This window comes from Emys orbicularis, chromosome 5 (genome assembly GCF_028017835.1).
Source record: "Emys orbicularis isolate rEmyOrb1 chromosome 5, rEmyOrb1.hap1, whole genome shotgun sequence".
Taxonomy (NCBI): Eukaryota; Metazoa; Chordata; order Testudines; family Emydidae; genus Emys; species Emys orbicularis.
In genome coordinates, this window is record NC_088687.1 from 36580215 (window position 1) to 36598560 (window position 18346).

At 39.3% G+C, this 18346-nt stretch overlaps 1 protein-coding gene across 2 annotated transcripts in view; it reads left to right on the top strand.

The window, feature by feature from the left end:
* DNAJB14 (DnaJ heat shock protein family (Hsp40) member B14) overlaps window positions 1-4185 on the top strand; it is a 30799-nt gene extending 26614 nt beyond the window's left edge. For both annotated transcript variants that reach the window (XM_065404816.1, XM_065404818.1), the window contains one exon: window positions 3608-4185. In XM_065404816.1, coding sequence (XP_065260888.1) covers window positions 3608-3732 — 125 coding nt within the window. In that variant the 3' untranslated portion in view covers window positions 3733-4185. The remainder of the gene's footprint in view (window positions 1-3607) is intronic.
* Window positions 4186-18346: the final 14161 nt, after the last annotated feature.

Genomic DNA, 18346 nt, shown 5'->3' on the forward strand with positions numbered 1-18346 from the left:
TTTGAGAAATTTTGAAATGAAATTAAAACATTTTAATTTAAAATTTTGAGTTTTGAATTCTGATATTTTTTCTCCTCTCTCCCCCTCTTCACATCCCCCCCTCTTTCCCCAATTGGAAACACTGGTGCGATAGAGATTTTTTTTTTTTAAGTGTGTGAAAGTAGGATGGGGGTACCCTTCCTCACTTGTTTAAACATGGAAAAATGGAAAATAAGCACACACAGTACTTTCTCTAATTCATTTTTACTTTTTTAAATTCAGATTTTTTTTTAAAAGAGCATATTCTCCACCTTCTCACACTAAAAACCCCCACATTTCTATCCAACATCATCCTGAGGGGGAAAGTACAAAAAACAACAACAGAGAAATAGGTTTTCCTACTTTCTGAGGTTGGTTAATCTCTACTGGCCTTATGCTTTCTTTTTTCCAGTCGTAAAAGGTGGGGGGAGTAAACAAGGGTGAAAAGGGGTGGGTGAAGATTCCAAAAGTAAAAATCAAAATAGTTCAGTTTTGAAACCTAAACTGAAAGCAGAAGTAGTTGGAAATGAAAACTTTCATTTTGAAATTTCCTGTCATAAAATGTGGTCAAATAACATTTTCCTGCTTTAAAAAAAAAAAAAAATGGTTTTCAACTAAATCCTATTTTTCTACAGGATACGTTTGCTATTTAGAATAGGAAACATAGATTTATTTGTAGATTTGAGCTTAAATGTTGATGTGACTTCTCTTTAAAATATTGCTAAAAAAAATGAGACATGCTCGGGTACTAAGATAATAAGAGTGCATAGGTACCATCTCATAATAGATGCAACACAATCTTTTTGTGAAGTAATACCATATTTTTACACACCAAATTGGGTTTCCTGCTTCAGAATTCTTAGGCAGTCCATTAAGTCCACTGTTGTTTCTTCTTGATCTATTTTTTCATATCATCCAATTTATGCTACATTTCTCTCTCTTTCTCTCTCTGCTCTAGCAGTGCCGCTCTCTCACTTATTTCTCCTGTGCCAGAAGTTTCTAGCACAGTGACTCAATATTCCACATCAGTAACTTCCTTCTTTACTGCTCCAATCTTGGATGTCTTATCATGTCTTGTAGTCAGACTCAAAGATCTACTCCCTAATGTCCACCCTGGTTGGTGGTTGATTTTCTTCAGCCCACTCATTCCTCCCTGTTTTGGGTTCTATGTCTTCAAAATGAAGTCAGAGAGGCCTCCACATACTGCGAGCCTGAAACACTTCTTAGTGAGGTTTTTTTTTTTTTTTTAAATTTGGGAATGTTTTTGAATGGTCTTTCCTCTGCAACCCTGTGGTCTGCTTTCTTGGGGGGGGAGGGGGGCGGATTAGCAGATATAGGGGATGAGGGATCAATTTAGAGGCAGATTACTTTGCTATCTCCTCAGAACTCAGACATACAGCAGCCATTTAGTTCAGCCACTTGCTGATCCCCTACCTGGATTTGTTATTTTAACCATATTATAGTGAACTAAATATTCAAATTGACACGTTTAAACCTGGAAGAAAATAAACCCCCCAAAGCCCACCCCTGCTTTGATGGGATATTTTTAAAATCAATTTTTGATTTAGAGAACTTCTACAGAATTCCTACCCTCCGCATCCCTCCCCATCTTTTTTTTTTTGGGGGGGGGGGGGGGGAGCAGCATCTTGCATTATGCAAAAACCACTGTAAAATAGAAACAATGGTGTTAACAAAGGGACTACACAATAACTTCAGTTACAGAGTTGATCAATTAGAGCTCTGGGGGGCACAGAGCACATACAGTGCTGCTCTCTCCACCTGGGCCTCTTAACAGTCCTCATTGTCATTGTGACATTTCATCACTATCAGCAGAAAGATTTAATTATGAAAAAAAAACCGAGGGCATCTGCAGCTTGTACTCAAAGGGAATAAGCTGCAATTTTTCCAGAACCTTTCTGTCCTAACTAGAGCTGTGTGCAGAAGTTACATTTTGCAAACACTTTCAAGGTTTTGGAATTTGGCTTCATTCTGAATCAGAATGGAAGCCTAAAACTTTACAATGATCTGTGAAGGAAAATTCCTGAAGAAAATCATTTCAGGTTGAAATGTTTTGTTATGACAATCTAAATGTTTTGTATAACACATAATACAAAAATTAAAAAAAAAATCAAAATAGTCATTTCAAAATGAAAAATCTAAATGTTTCATTCCAAAAAGTTGAAATGTGATGTTTCAACATTAGAACTTTTTTCAGGGTTTGCTTCTGAAATGAAAGTGAAATTAACATAGTTTTGCAAACTGTTTCAGTTTAGACAGAACCACATGTTCCAGTGGAATATGATTCCATCAAAATTCTCCAACCAGCTCTAGCCCAAGCTTTAAAAAAAAAAGAGGAGAGAGCTAGGGGAGATTATAGCAGCTGTCAGGATGGCAGAGCTCTGCTAAAGATGGGGATTCCCACTTAAACTCTCAGCCTCAAAAATCAGTATTATATAGTTAGAGACTTTAAATGAGGGGAATATACACTCCAGTTTCTTAGGATAGAAATCCACATTTCACACATACAAGAGGATACCCCAGAGGTAGAAAATATGATGATCTGATTAAAAAACATTGGCAGATTCTGAAACCAGGGAAAGGAGGGTAGGAAAAGACAGTACTCTAGAGTATGTACTGGCAATGGCAGAAGTGAAGCTGAACAAGAGTAGAGTCAGAAGTTTGACTCTATTTAATAAAGACATCGGAAACAATATGTCCTAGATGGTGTAACGAGGCTCACTCTGTAATATGGTAATGCCCTGTTAAATTGAAGGGATTTGATGATAATTTCTCATTATGCAGTAATATAATCATTTTGTTTGTGTTGTTTACATGGCATTGATGATGTAAACCTATTAAAACTTCCTAAATAGCTTTTAAAAACAAAAGAAATAAATTCTACAAATTAGAGTTTCTGTATGTGTAGTAAGTTATTCCTGCTTTGTATTTTATTTATGAAAATATCTGCTCTGTGTTCAGTGGTGGGTTTTTGGATGTCATTCTTTGCTATTTTAAAAACTTCTTTCCAAAGCTGTTTGTCTTTAATGAATGATTTATTAGTTAGAATTTTAACCTGAGACCGAAAAAGAGATGTTGTGCAAATCAGATACTCCACAATGTAGGACTGGTAGGCACTCCTATAAAACAGAACACAGGGATTATTTTATGCCTGAGAAATTGGTATATTTAGTGAACTGGGCAACTAGGTCTAAAAGGCATTTAACTCTCAGAATGGATTTTGAACACTGCCAAGATAACTAGAGGTGTATCATTAAGATCACACATAAGATCATTGACCGCAGAGGTGAAGTGGTCAACATCTTTATTGGTGTACGGTAAGTAAGCAAGTAATGGGGGATAGGGAATCTCTTTGAAATCGGTAAGTATGGATAAATAAAACTAAATAAATAAAACTGCAATAAAACTACACATTGATGTCACTATGATTATTAGTTGGGAGCAGCAAACAGAGGCATGCAAGGTGTGGGGAGGATTTAGATGTCAGATGCTTGGGGTAGTTCTGAGTTAGAGAGTCCTACATACATGTGCAATTAGTAATTTAACCCTAAAAATCTTTTTCTTTTTTAAGAAACAGATTTGCTGTACGCAGCAAAAGTGTACCGAGATGATCGCCTCCGAATGAAAGCAGACTCCTTGCCAATGGACAACTGCAAAGAACTAGAAAGGCTGACCAGTATCTACCGAGGAGGATGAACTAGAATTTTAACTGTGCATCCTTAAGTACGCTATTATATCTCTCCGGTCAAGTGAGAAGAGATTTAGTTTCATCCTGAAAGTTGAAAGGAGGGTGGATTTAAAACTCTACTGTGTAGCTGTTTCCAGAATCCTTATAATGAAATATCACTTAATGGCTTCTTTACCTACTATGAAATATAGAACAAAGTCAGTTTACATATTTTAATTGTTTAGATTTTACTTCAAAGGCTTCCGTGAATTCTTTCAGCAGAGAGAGTAGCTCAGAAAGGATGCCACACTTGTAGAGACTTAGTCATAGTGGTTCTCCTCTAACATATTTGTCATGTAAATATCTATGGAAAGAACGCTTTGTGTATATACAAGTTAAATGACTTTCTATTTAAAATCTCAGAAATTTAGATCCATAAAATATTTTGTTTCACTGATGAAATAAATAGTATGACTACATCACTCCTTATTCAGATGTCAAGTGTGTGTAGTTTTAAACAAAAAAATTTAAACACAAAAATTTAAACACTTTATCTCTAACCTTATGTACAATCTTCAGGCTTTACCAGCTTAGAGGAACTTGATATTTTAAAAATATAGCAGTGTATATTCCTAAATATATGTTGGGATAAATTGATTTAGCATAGAGTAGCAGTTAGCTGTTGTTTTTAAGAATTTCTGACCAATACTTAGAAAACCAAGAGCTTCACTAATCTCTTTTAAAAGTAAATATTTGTAAAGTGCTGTACAGAAGTTATGAACATTGCTTTTAGTACTTGGAGTAATTTACAGCAACTCTGTCCTTTGGTATTTCAGTAGTATATAAATCCATAAGCATGTTGAACATGCATTCCCAGGTTCCTTATTTTTCACTGAAAAGGTAGAGGGAAAACCTGCAATAGTAATTAGAGTAAAAAAAAATACCAATGTTTCCTCTCGGGTGATTTGCAGTTTCTCATTTCAAGCTAGTATCCTAAAACTAATTCCTTTTCACTCATCACAAGTGGAACAGGGAAATCACTGCTCAAGTCAAGTCTTGTGCCTTTTAACACTTCTGACAACTAACTATTAAATGCTTAGCTGGTTTGTAATATTCTGCTGTGATCAGAGCCCCACAAATTTGATCAAGTACAGGAACAAGAGGAAGTCACAAGATAGAAAGTTGTTTCAGTCCACAATCTTGCTGGATGGACTTCCTATAGATGAGAAAACATACCATTTAACTATTAAATAGAATAAAGTATAATTTAATTCCATGGACTGAACATGTAAGTTATATGTATCCACACATGCTGTCACAAAGTAAGGGACATTTTGAAACAGCTGGATACAGGGTGTGTGGGGCCTATAGAAAGAAATAAGTGTTTTGAGTGTAGTAGGTGAAATTTCTACATCATTGTACTGTTTGTCAATGCAACACAGCAAAATATTTTCTTTCATTTGTGAATGCTGGCTATTTGGTAATAAGGGCAGTACATTGTTTTAGAGAATTTCTCTCTTTAAACAATTTATCAAATTTCGAGGAGGCAAATTCTGCTCTCAGGTTATACCAGTGTAACTGCTTAACTGAAGTCACTGCCCTATTCGCTTCATTGGGCTTACTTTAGATTTACACTGGTGTACTTTGTGAGCATAGTTAGTCCTTAGAGCCACATTAAATGCTGCTAATTTGATTGGCCCTTAAGTCTTTTGTGTGTACCTTTTCTAAAGTGTCTCACTGGAAATGCCCAATATTGTATATGGTTGTGTAACATGCAACAGGCTGGCTAGTGACGTAAAAAGCTAATAGCTAAACCAAAACATTCTTGGTCTTTTGAAAGAGGTAGTCTTCATAGTACAAATCAAAGGTGAACTTCAAAGCGAAGAGCTGAAAACTGAAATGAAGCAGGGTTTCTGTCCTGAATGTCCCCACTAATCAGGTTTTGGGGCAAGGAGAGAGGGATGATGTATCATCGCATCATGTGTTTATTTTAGAAATCCTCCAAATGTTTGTAGTTTGCCTTAGAAGTAAAGCAAGCAAGCAAATGTGGATTCCCTAAATTCTAAAAGTATCCCAAAAGCATCATAAATATGCTAATTTGGAGATCAAAATAACATCAAAGAACTTGTCAAATTCTCTGTATAGTCTTAGTAGAGGAATTTTTTCAATGGTCTTGAACAAATGCACTGGCCTCCTGTTTCATAGATACACCTGTATGCTTGTGGGTGCCATTTTTTCAGTGAACACAAAGGGAAATGATTTCATAGTGTGTTTATAAAATATTGGGGCTGTGAAACCACAGTTAAGAAATGTGTTTAATAAAGCTGCTTACAATAAAGATATAGTTACTGCACAGTTAGAACTAGGCTGCTACATTCCATTGAATTATAAATTATTAGAAAAATAATTACCTTTCTAAGAATATTCTGTTTAAAAAACATGTTTTGATTGGTTGAAAAATGCTGCTTAACACTTGATAGATTAAGTATTTGCAGTCTCTCTTACTGAGACCAGGGTATGGGGACTGGGGAAGCATGGGTATTACTTCCCATACCTGCCTACCTTAAAGGTGATCTGTAAGGATTCTTTTAAAGTTGGCCATGTGTCCTCTTTTGCTTCTTTGTAATTTATTTTAAAAATAAGTCTGGGGTTTTTTACCTTTTTTTTAGCTTAAAAATATCAGGAATGTCAAGTCCTCCTCTTCCTTGGTTTTGCTGAAGGATCTTCTGGGTAGCTCAAAGTATGTTTCTTGTGAGCAAGATGTTTACTGAAGGGGTAAATATCCTTTCTCAAAAATGTTAATTAGTCATAAGTTAAATATTATCATAAAACCAAACCACAATTTTAAGCAGTCTGACTAAAAATCCCTGCACTTCTTAGCTGCTCAGATTTTACTTTTAGACTCTTGTGAGTCAGTCACTTCACTAGTTAGCCAGTCACCATAGAGTTTTCCAGCATGCACAGAACCTGAATTTCTCAACTGAAAAATAAGCTGAGAAAAATAATTTAACAAAACAGATCTTTGTAGGCCAACTTGATATGTAATAAAGAAGCAAAACCAAGCCCATTTATTTCCTTTGCAAAAGTGACCTTTAAAAAAAATCCCCACAAAATAACATCTCTGTTTTAGTCAGTTGAGAACCCTGATTTGTTACCAGTTTAAGGTAATATATATTTTGCACATTTGGTAAACATTTCAGTGGAAGTTCGGTTTGTTTAACTAAAACCAAACTTAAAAGTGAACTTAGGACTTTAAAAAAACTTATTTGTAAGATTACAAAAGACAAACTTTATAGCCATTAAAATATAGGTAGCACTTTATTTTAAAGGGACAGAGTCAACTTAAAAACTTCCCTCTGGAAATCTTTGACCTATTATTGTTACAAGTAACAAGTAAGAGTGCTATTATTGATTGAAGGGGGAAAACAATATCTATTTTTCAAGATTGTTTATTTTGTAGTTTCACTGACTAAACTCACCATTCAGGGGAGTCGGTGTCCTCTGTGTGGATCTTTCACACAGCAACAAGCAGAGGAATACGTAGGAAAATGCGATAGTAAAACCAAAAACTGACAGGGGAACTCAAAGGTAGGCATCATTACCTGAAACTTTCACCCTTTTTATTTAATTCACCAAAGTGATCATAAGAATGGCCATACTGGGTCAGACCAAAGGTCCATCTAGCCCAGTATCCTGTCTTCCAACAGTGGCCAATTCCAGGTACCCCAGAGAGAATAAACAGAACAGATAATCATCAAGTGATCCATCCTGTTGCCCATTCCCAGCTTCTGGCAAACAGAGGCTAGGGACACCATCCCATCCCGGCTAAAGGCCATTGATGGACCTATCCTCCATGAACATATCTAGTTCTTGTTTGAACTCTGTTGTTGTCTTGACCTTCACAACATCCTCTGGCAAAGAGTTCCACAGGTTGACTGTGTGTTGTGTGAAGAAATACTTCCTTTTGTTTGTTTTAAATCTGCCTATTTAATTTCATTGAGTGACCCTTAGTTCTTGTGTTATGAGGAGAAGTAAATAACACTTCCTTATTTACTTTCTCCACACCAGTTATGATTTTATAGACCTCTATCATATCCCTTCATTAGTCATCTCTTTTCCATGCTGAAAAGTCCTAGTCTTATTAATCTTTCCTCATATGGAAGCTGTTCCACACCCCTAATCGTTTTTGTTGCCCTTTTGTGTACCTTTTCTAATTCCAATATATCTTTCTTGAGATGGGGTGATCAGATCTGCATACAGTAATCAAGATGTGAGCATACCAGGGATTTATATAGAGGCAATATGATACTTTGTCTTATTATCTATCCCTTTCCTAATGATTCCCAACATTGTTAGCTTTTTTGCTTGCCACTGCACATTGAGTGGATGTTTTCAGAGAACTATCCACGACGACTCCAAGATCTTTTTTGAGTGGTAACAGCTAATTTAGACCCCATCATTTTATATGTTGAGATTACATTTTCTAACGTGCATTACTTTGCATTTATCAACATTGAATTTCATCTGCCATGTTGTTGTCCAGTCACCCACTTTTGTGAGATCCCCTTGTAACTCTTTGGAATTAACTGTCTTGAGTAGTTTTGTATCCTCTGCAAATTTTGTCACCTCACTGTTTACCCCTTTTTCTGGATCATTTATTAACATATTGAATAAGACTGGTCCCAGTACAGACCCCTGGGGGACACCACTATTTACCGCTCTCCATTCTGGAAACTGACCATTTATTCCTACCCTTTGTTCCCTATCCTTTAACCAGTTACCAATCCATGAGAGGACCTTCCCTCTTATCCAATGACAGCTTACGCTGCTTAAGAGCCTGCACTGCAGCCTTCTCGGTTTCTTTTCCAAAGAGAACAAACATCACATTCCATAGATATATAGTAGGTGTGATCGAAATATTTCATTATTTAAACCCCTTATTTTCCTGTCCCTGTAGTACTTGTAGTGTCACTCTAGCAGAAACCAGAAAATGTGGAGTTCAGATTTCTCAGGCCCTTGGAAGTAATTTTGCTGAAGATACAGTGCTTAACAATTTTACATAGCCAAATACTTTCCCCTCCCTCTTAAGATCTGAGTTTGCAAGCAGACTCCTGTACACAAACACCGTGAAGCTGCTTTCATTGAAATCAGTAGCAAAATTCCATTTAATTGAAATCAATGGCAAACATACCATTTATTAAATGCAATACAGTATAATTTAATTCCATGGACTGAGTATTTATGTTATATGTATCCATGCTGACAAATAAAGGGACTTTCTGAAGCTGTGAGATACAGGGTACATGATGCCTGTAGAGTGAGAGTGTGTTTGAGTTTAGTAGGTGACAGTGATGTAGTTCCTCTTTGGGGTCTTCCAGTGGGGTTCAGTGTGTGTATGTGGGGGGGGGCAGGGACAAAAAAGTGGAATTAACCAATTGCAGGATCAGGCCCATAGCCCTTGGCAAAGCCATTGCATTTTACTTTAAATCATTCTTGGTGTACAGTAAGGAACAGTGTAATCTTAAACCTCTGTTTACTATTCACTTCCTCCCCCCCCCCATGTAGCCATTTTAATTATACCAGAAGCTCCCATGATCTGTTAATGAGGCTGTTGATTGCAGTTGAAGATTTCACAGGGATCTTATTTCATTGGGAATCTCTTTAGGAGTTACCTTAGTAGCACCAAATCCATTTTCTTATCCTATGTTCCTATTATTATTTTTGGTAGGAGATGGTGGGTCCTCAACTTTCATTAAAACTAATTGCCCGTTTCATATTTTGCAAGAATGATTTGTATCTCTTTATGCCTGACCTGTTGGTTGGTTTGTTTTTAACACAAGGCCAAATGTTGAAAAGTATTCAGAATTCGTTGTGGAGCGGGATTTTTCAAAAGAGCTTAGCTCCTATTTAGGCAATTAAAGCAGTCAGATTTTCAAAAGTTCCCAACACCCAGCAGCTCCTATTTAGTACAATAAGAGCTGTTGGGTGCTGAGCTCCTTTGAAAATCTGCCCCTGTGGTCTTGGGGGTTTTGAAATTGTTCTTTGTTACAACCATCTGAACAAGCAAAATACTGAATATTTACAACCACTATTTGTACGTTATAAAAATACAGGCAATCTTGCATTATGTGACACCATATTCAAAAGGGGAAATGAAGTTATGTAATACATATATAGTATCATGCAGATCCATTGTCATATGATCCATGCACATGCAAATACTAATATATGCATACACATATATATCTATAAAAATGCATTTACAGGAAATGGGCCTCAATGGGGAGGGGCAGGTAAGTCATGAACTATCTTTATAAGGTCTCTGAGCATCCCACGAAAGCTTATGCTCCAATACATCTGTTAGTCTATAAGGTGCCACAGGACTCTGTTGCTTTTTACAGATCCAGACTAACACGGCTACCCCTCTGATACTTGTCACCTTCTACTGTTACCTTTGAGAGTTGGCATTCAGTTAAAAAAAATTTTTTGAATCCATTTGCTTATTGGGTATTAACCATCATAGCAGAAACATTTATAATCTTCTGAAAATGGATAAAATTCCCACAATGCTTGATAGTTAATTGACAAATTTTCAATTTTGATCTTTCAGAATCTTCACCTTTTTCCTAACCGAGTCAGCCTACCACTTGAACTGTGTGGATTGTAATCCACTGAGTAACCATGTGGTAAATTTAGGTTCATGATCATGAACCAACACAAGAGTCCCTTTTGTCCATTAAATCTGCATGAGCCGTGGAGATGCATTTTTTTCCTCCATATAGTGGGATAGAGGAATGAATGAACTCAGTGATCAGCGTGTCCAGTTTTGGGCACTTAACAGAATAGATGGCTGCATCTACATTTCTAATCCCATTAGTTTTAGCTGTAGAAGGCAAGGAGGAAGGGGGGGGAACTGATAGGAAAAACTTGGAGAAGGAAAAAGAAACCCATCCTTTAATCTTCATGCAGATCTAGTCTGTGTGTTTAAGGGAAAGTAGGTGGAATGAGGCCTCTTGGTATAATCTTTTGGATGACTTTATAATCTTGAAGGAAAGCTTCAGGTTTCAGGCTCCCTTTTCAGTTTGGTTACTCACTATTAAAGATATGAATTTTTTCCAATGTGTTTAAATAATTTCCTTTTTAAGCATGTTGAACAGAAACATAAATATTCCTTATATTAAGGGTTATGTGAAATGTGGTTTTTAAAGCTTCTTTGCATGTATAATTTCCCTGACAAGTACATGATTCCTTTTCACTCAATACAAAGGTTTGCTGGTCTTGGGACCACTAGACTTGTGAATACTGTGTGTGCATGTGTGTATAGCTGTATTTTTTTTTCCAGCTAATACCTCAAACTTGTGATAGTTTAATATTGTGCCACTGTAAGTTTGCACAGAGCAGAGCTTCCATTAGGAATTAAAATTATCCATCCAATTTCGAGGATTCTGGTGTCACTGATCTTTAAATTATTATTTTTTTCCAGTATGTGGGTAAACATACCTATTACAGCCGGGGTGGGCAAACTTTTTGGCCCGAGGGCCACATCTGGGTATAGAAATTGTAGGGCGGGCCATGAATGCTCACGAAATTGGGGGTGGGGTGTAGAAGGGGGTGAGAAGTCCAGTTGGGGGTGCGGGCTCTGGGGTGGGGCCAGAAATGAGGAGGCTCAGGTGGGGCTGGGGATGAGGGGTTGGGGTGCAGGAGGGTGCTCCGAGCTGGGACTGGGGGGTTCAGAGGGCGGGAGCGGGATCAGGGCTGGGGCGCAGGAGGGGGTCAGGGGTGCAGGCCCTAAGTGGCGCTAAGCTCAAGTAGCTCCCAGAAGCAGCGGCACATCCCCCCCCTCCAGCTCCTATGCAGAAGCGCAGCCAGGTGGCTCTGCCCTGTCCGCAGGCGCCGCCTCTGCAGCTCCCATTGGCTGTGGTTCCTGGCCAATGGGAGCCGCGGGAGCGGCGCTTGGGGTGGGGCAGTGTGTGGAGCCTCTTGGCTGCCCCTACACATAGGAGCCAGAGGGGGCACATGCCACTGCTTCTGGGAGTTGCGTGGAGCGGGATGAGCCCCAGACCCCACTCCCCAGCGGGAGCTCAAGGGCCAGATTAAAATGTCTGGAGGGCCGGATGCAGCCCCAGGGCCATAGTTTGCCCACCCCTGCATTACAGGGTCCATTCTTAGAAAATTATACCCTTTTGCTCTGCTCAGCAATCTGAAATCTGACCAGGTAAAAAGCATTTCTCAACGTGAATAAACTGTGAAATGTGGTTGGAAATCGCTTACATTTCAAATGACATTTCTGAACCTGCTGCTGGCATTGGCTGTTTCACTCAGTTCTGACTGATATTTTACAAGTGTGTGTTGGAGAATGTAAAGTCCCTCACCTGCTTTAAAAATCTGAAGGAATTTAAATGCTTGTTCTTCAGACTTTTAAAAAAGCAGTGCAGGAGAGGTTATACAGTCTTTGCAAATCATGTTCAAGACACCTAACAAATTTAATGGAAGCCTTGCAAAAGAAATCTGGTGAAATGAAGGTAGTATCTTAACAAAGAAGATCTTATTTTATTTTGTCTAACTCTATGGCATTTTCAAGATTTAAAGGTTAAGCTTAAAAAAAAAGACTTGTCTGATTTATATCTAATGTAATATTAGACATATCAAAATAAAATTATTTTCAGTGTGAAAATGTGCAAAAATCTTACTTTTTTACATGTTAAAGAAAACCCCTTGTTGACTATTCATTGTAATTCCGTTTTAAATTCAGTGGCTTGCATTTAAAAGGAACAACTATTTCATTGTATGCTCAGCTCATGTAGATATTGAGAACTAAGAACAGGAACATACTTTATCTAAGATCAATTATTCCTTTTTAAGGCAAAGTATTCTAGCTACTAAAATGGTCTCTAATCTTAAATTATTCTTATATTTTGAAAATACTGAATTGTTTTATAAATTGACTTTTCTACACAGCCATTAATTACCAAAAGGAAGACTACCAACTTGCAGTAAACAACTTTTTATTTCCACTGGGAAAAACAACTACTAATCATAAGCAATATTCTGGTGCAACTAACTCCCTTTAACCAAATGACTTAGAAGATGAAAGTAACAAGATCGTACCATCTATTAGTTTGTGGTTAGTTTAAATGTAGTTGAGACATTGGGTGATGGTGATGCACGCAAACATTAAGAGCTCTGGACTTTGGCAGACCTGAAACAGGTTCTGTGATTTATATCTGCAACCCTAAGCTTACGGTGAAATCCATGCCCCACACTGCAATCAATGGCAAAACCCCTATTGATTTTAATGGGGCCAAGATTACAACTATTTGGGTTTATGTATTTGTTACACACGTATCTGAGATTAATATTAAAAATGGGCATAAGATTTACTATGGTTATAGAAGTATGATGACTTTTTAAGTAACAAACTTCCTCTTCAAATTGAAAAGAAATTGAGTAGCAGAATTACAGCACATACACACACCTCCGGGTGTGAAGGTGGGAATCAGCCTCATCCCTTACAATGTATTAAAGCCAGGTGGGGATCTAATATAATTGCATGTCTACAGCTTATATAATTAGATGGCACATAAACTGCCTTATATAAAAATGAGTAAACTGCAGTGATAAAGGAAATAAGCTACTCAGAAAAGTGGTGTAAAATTAAAATTCATCATTTTGGGGGAGATTTTTTCAAAAGATGACTGGACATTTCATTCCTGGGAAGGAGCATATAAACAGCAAAAGTCTAAACTTATTGAAAATGACATACTTGAATACAAACCCCATTTGGATAATCTGTCTTCTAGAACTAAAAGAAGAAAATGATTTTTAAATCTTGGAGAGAAATTCATAAAATACTAAACTTCAACTCTTGTCCTGTTTAATTATATAAAAATCATCAAGTACGGCATTTAACTTCACTCTAACAACTGTTTTTAAAAATACAGCAATGTGACTTACTAGAACAAATGCTGCTTACCTCCTGTACGTACCTAATGGCAAACACAGCAGGTGAGCCTCCGTCACTATTTTTTACTGAACTATATAATATCTTTAAAAAACTACATCTTACTTGGTCAGCCCCACTGCAGGTGGAAACACCTCCAACAGGAATAATGGATAAGACATTTGAAAATTTCCCTTTGAATTGCAACTGGCCTGTCATACCCTCCTGTTAGAGAATGTGAAAACGACTTGGGATTGCCAGTTATTTTGCTGTTCAAGCACTATTTTTTTCATGTTAGATGAAAAATTTAGCATAAGTGACAGATGAGCAAATAGGGTAATTCTAGCTACATTCCAACATAAAAGCTTAAACAATTCATTCTATTTGTTCTTTATCCCTTTTGTTCCTGAATTGATTGGTATCTCCCCTCAAGCGTCACCCATTGGCCAGGCACCTCTAAATATGTATATTTGGCAGAACTTTCTTCCCTCTTTAGAATTTATTATGAAAAGAGATTGTCAAGATTTATCCCTAGTTAAACTGAATAGTTATTGATACAATCGTTTCCTCATGGTTAAGACAACTCTTTGCACTATAGTATGTGAACACATGATTTATATTGGTGTAACACCTTTCACCCAGACGGTCCCAAAGTATTTACAAAATATGTTAAACATTATGCAAATGAGATCACTTTGCCAATCTGTAACATGATAGTAATTCTAACATCAAATTTTGGAACTGTTCAACAGTGTACAGCAACATTATACCATAATTTAGGACACAAAGTGAAGATTGTCACATGAAACAACTAGTGAAATTATAGCTGGGATGCACATAACATGAATTGGGCCAGGAATTCAGGGTAATGCCCTCTACTCTTAAGAAACATACATGACCTTAAATAAGTAGCAGGACTTCAGTTTTGCGTTTCTGGCACAAGCCAAGATCTTCAGCAGCGTATTGCCATCTTGCTGGGAAGAGAGTGACCTACCACGTTACCACACCACTTTGTGCAGCATCCCTTTCCTTAGAGGCCATTGTGACTCAGCGCAACGATTTAGGTTTACAAAAGCTGATCTCAGCAGGATGTGCTTTTTTCTTCTTAAGTTGTTCTAACACGTTTGGTGTAAATACACATAATTTGTCCTCTAAAACAATTATGCATAATGTCATTTACATCTTTTTCTAAAGAGAATGGCTGTAAGTGATGAATAAATATTAAAATTGGGAGTTGCACAGGACTACACCTCTAATTCAGCCAGATCTTCAGTGTGTTGAGACGAGATTCCCTTCCATTTTCATGGGCTGGTGTCTCAACTGTAAACCAGTTACCTAACTCCCAAAATCAGAAACCTTGGAAGAGCTGGGCTGCCCTAGCAACAATGAAGGTGTTGGCCGCCTAAAGGGGCTCGAGGGGACAACAATGGTCCGTGGCCCGGTGTGCTTAGCACCAATGAAGACACTGAGGGGAGAAAGCAAGCCAAGTTTATTTCAGAGCTCTGAAATGGCACTAGGAGACCAGCATGTCTCAAATCCAGTGCAACAAATACAAACAAATTTTACCTTTTATACTCCAAACTGTTTACATACATCTCTTTGTCTGGCTGTTCCCCTACCCCTCCCTTCCAGACAACTGTTACAATAACCTCTACATAAGCTTGTGAGAAAACTTTCCCAGTCTCTGCGACCTTGGGTTAGACGCCTGTAAACTAACTACCCCTCCTTCCCCTGCTCCTTATCTGTATTATTTCTGCTAGTGTGAGTGAAACTGCAGCCATCTGCTAGAAACGCTGACCAATACATTTCTGCTTCAGCCTACTTCAGAGCATGTAAGCAGTTAACACAGAAGTAGGTGAGAGTTCACAAGATGGAGTTTGGGGGTTCAGATAGGCCCAGAGCAAAAGAGTTTCATCGACACTTTGGCCTTCCACTCTCCCGAGTTACCTGGTAGCTATGCCTAGTGGACCCCAACAAAGGCAAACCACCTGCTAAAGAGGGGATTGTTTATATTTTTAAGATGATGTGTCATCACTTTACTCCACAGCTGAAAGGAACTTCAGAGGAAATGCAAATAATCTCTAAACTACCTTTGTCCCTGAAATATCAAATTCTCTGAGATTCCACATTGCAAACTATCTGCTATCAGATGTTGCATCTTCCTATAATTATGTTGTTGTTTGCAGCGGTGTTGTAGCTCTGATGGCCCCACGCTATCAGAGATACAACGTGGGTGTGAGAAGTTTGTCTCTTCCACCAATGTGGCCTAACTCAGGCCGGTGTCACTATGAGAAGGACTGTCCATAAATTGCATCATGCATTAGGGTCTTTAATTCTGTGTGTGTTTCAGGGTTACTAAGTGTTACAAAGGGTGGCGGGATCAGGGCCAGCTCTAGGCACCAGCAAAGCAAGCAGTTGCTTGGGGCAGCAAATTTGCAGGGGCGCAAGAATCCAGCATAGGAGCTGAGAACCAACAGGGAGCCCTGGGAGCTGTAGTTCCTTGGTTAGCTCCCTGCCTATAGAGCCAGCCCTGGAGCAGGAAAAGAACTACATTTCCCAGCATTCCCTCGGCCACAATTAACAGGAAAGGGAGGGGGAAGGAGTGTGGAACTGAAACCTCATGCTGCAGCTTGCTGTGAATGGTACGGACAGAGCCAGCTCTAGGTTTTTTGCCGCCCCCGACCCCAGCCCTGGGCTCCCCCGTGTTGCCCCATCCCTGGACTCTCCCCCGCCCACACCCCCTGCCGCCCCAGCTCTGGCCCCCACCTGCACCCCCCTGCTGCCCCAGCCCTGGGCTCTCCCCGCACCTGCACCTCCTGCCACCCCAGCTCTGGCCCCCACCTGCACCTCCTGCCACCCCAGCCCTGGGCTCTCTTCCCCCACCCCTGCACCTCCTGCTGCCCCAGCCCTGGGCTCTCCCCCAAAGAAAGAATTGGGTGGACTAAATGGACAGTGCACCTCTCTATCTGAAGCCTAGCAAGGGAGATCCCACTAGAATTTAAAATGAAAAGTAAGGGAGGGGAGGCTCTACTAGGACCTGGGCAGCTTTAGATACAGTACCAGGCACATAGAAGGATTTACACTTCTGAGCCATGGAAGCAGTAATTGACTTTTCTTTTCCAGATTTAGCTAATATTCAGAAAGGGAATCTAGCACCTGCCTTCTAGGTCGTGCCTGACTAACCTGATTGCCTTCTATGATGAGATAACTGGCTCTGTGGATGAGGGGAAAGCAGTGGATGTGTTATTCCTTGACTTTAGCAAAGCTTTTGATACGGTCTCCCACAGTATTCTTGCTGCCAAGTTAAAGAAGTATGGGCTGGATGAATGGACTGTAAGGTGGATAGAAAGCTGGCTAGATCGTCGGGCTCAACGGGTAGTGATCAACGACTCCATGTCTAGTTGGCAGCCAGTTTCAAGCGGAGTGCCCCAAGGGTCGGTCCTGGGGCCGGTTTTGTTTAATATCTTTATTAATGATCTGGAGGATGGTGTGGACTGCACTATCAGCAAGTTTGCCGATGACACTAAACTAGGAGGCATGGTAGATACACTAGAGGGTAGGGATCGGATACAGAGGGACCTAGACAAATTAGAGGATTGGGCCAAAAGAAACCTGATGAGGTTCAACAAGGACAAGTGCAGAGTCCTGCACCTAGGACGGAAGAATCCCATGCACAGCTACAGACCGAATGGCTAGGTAGCAGTTCTGCAGAAAAGGACCTAGGGGTCACAGTGGACGAGAAGCTGGATATGAGTCAACAGTGTGCTCTTGTTGCCAAGAAGGCTAACGGCATTTTGGGCTGTATAAGTAGGGGCATTGCCAGCAGATCGAGGGACGTGATCATTCCCCTTTATTCGACATTGGTGAGGCCTCATCTGGAGTACTGTGTCCAGTTTTGGGCTCCACACTACAAGAAGGATGTGGAAAAATTGGAAAGAATCCAGCGGAGGGCAACAAAAATGATTAGGGGTCTGGAGCGCATGACTTATGAGGAGAGGCTGAGGGAACTGGGATTGTTTAGTCTCCAGAAGAGAAGAATGAGGGGGGATTTGATAGCAGCCTTCAACTACCTGAAGGGGGGTTCCAAAGAGGATGGAACTCGGCTGTTCTCAATGGTGGCAGATGACAGAACAAGGAGCAATGGTCTCAAGTTGCAGTGGGGGAGGTCTAGGTTGGATATTAGGAAACACTATTTCACTAGGAGGGTGGTGAAGCACTGGAATGCATTACCTAGGGAGGTGGTGGAGTCTCCTTCCTTGGAGGTTTTTAAGGCCCGGCTTGACAAAGCCCTGGCTGGGATGATTTAGTTGGGAATTGGTCCTGCTTTGAGCAGGGGGTTGGACTAGATGACCTCCTGAGGTCCCTTCCAACCCTGATATTCTATGATTCCAGATTTGAACACCCTCAAAATTCAGGAGTGCTCAAGCTCAATTTGGGCAGCTGTTACTTCATTTCTCCCAAATCAAATATACTGATCCACTGTAACTTGCTGTAGAAAAAGTAGAATAAATTGAGCAAGAAATGCTTCCCAGTGGTTATTAGGACTGGAATTGCTATTTTCAGCAGCCATTGCTTTTTTTTTTTTTTTTTTAGTTTTAGTTTTATTTGTTTAAAAGGAAGACAGTGATATTGCATTGGCAAATTCCCCATAGAAACAAAGAGTGGAACAAAAGAATAATAAAGGCACCTCAACTTTTCCTCAT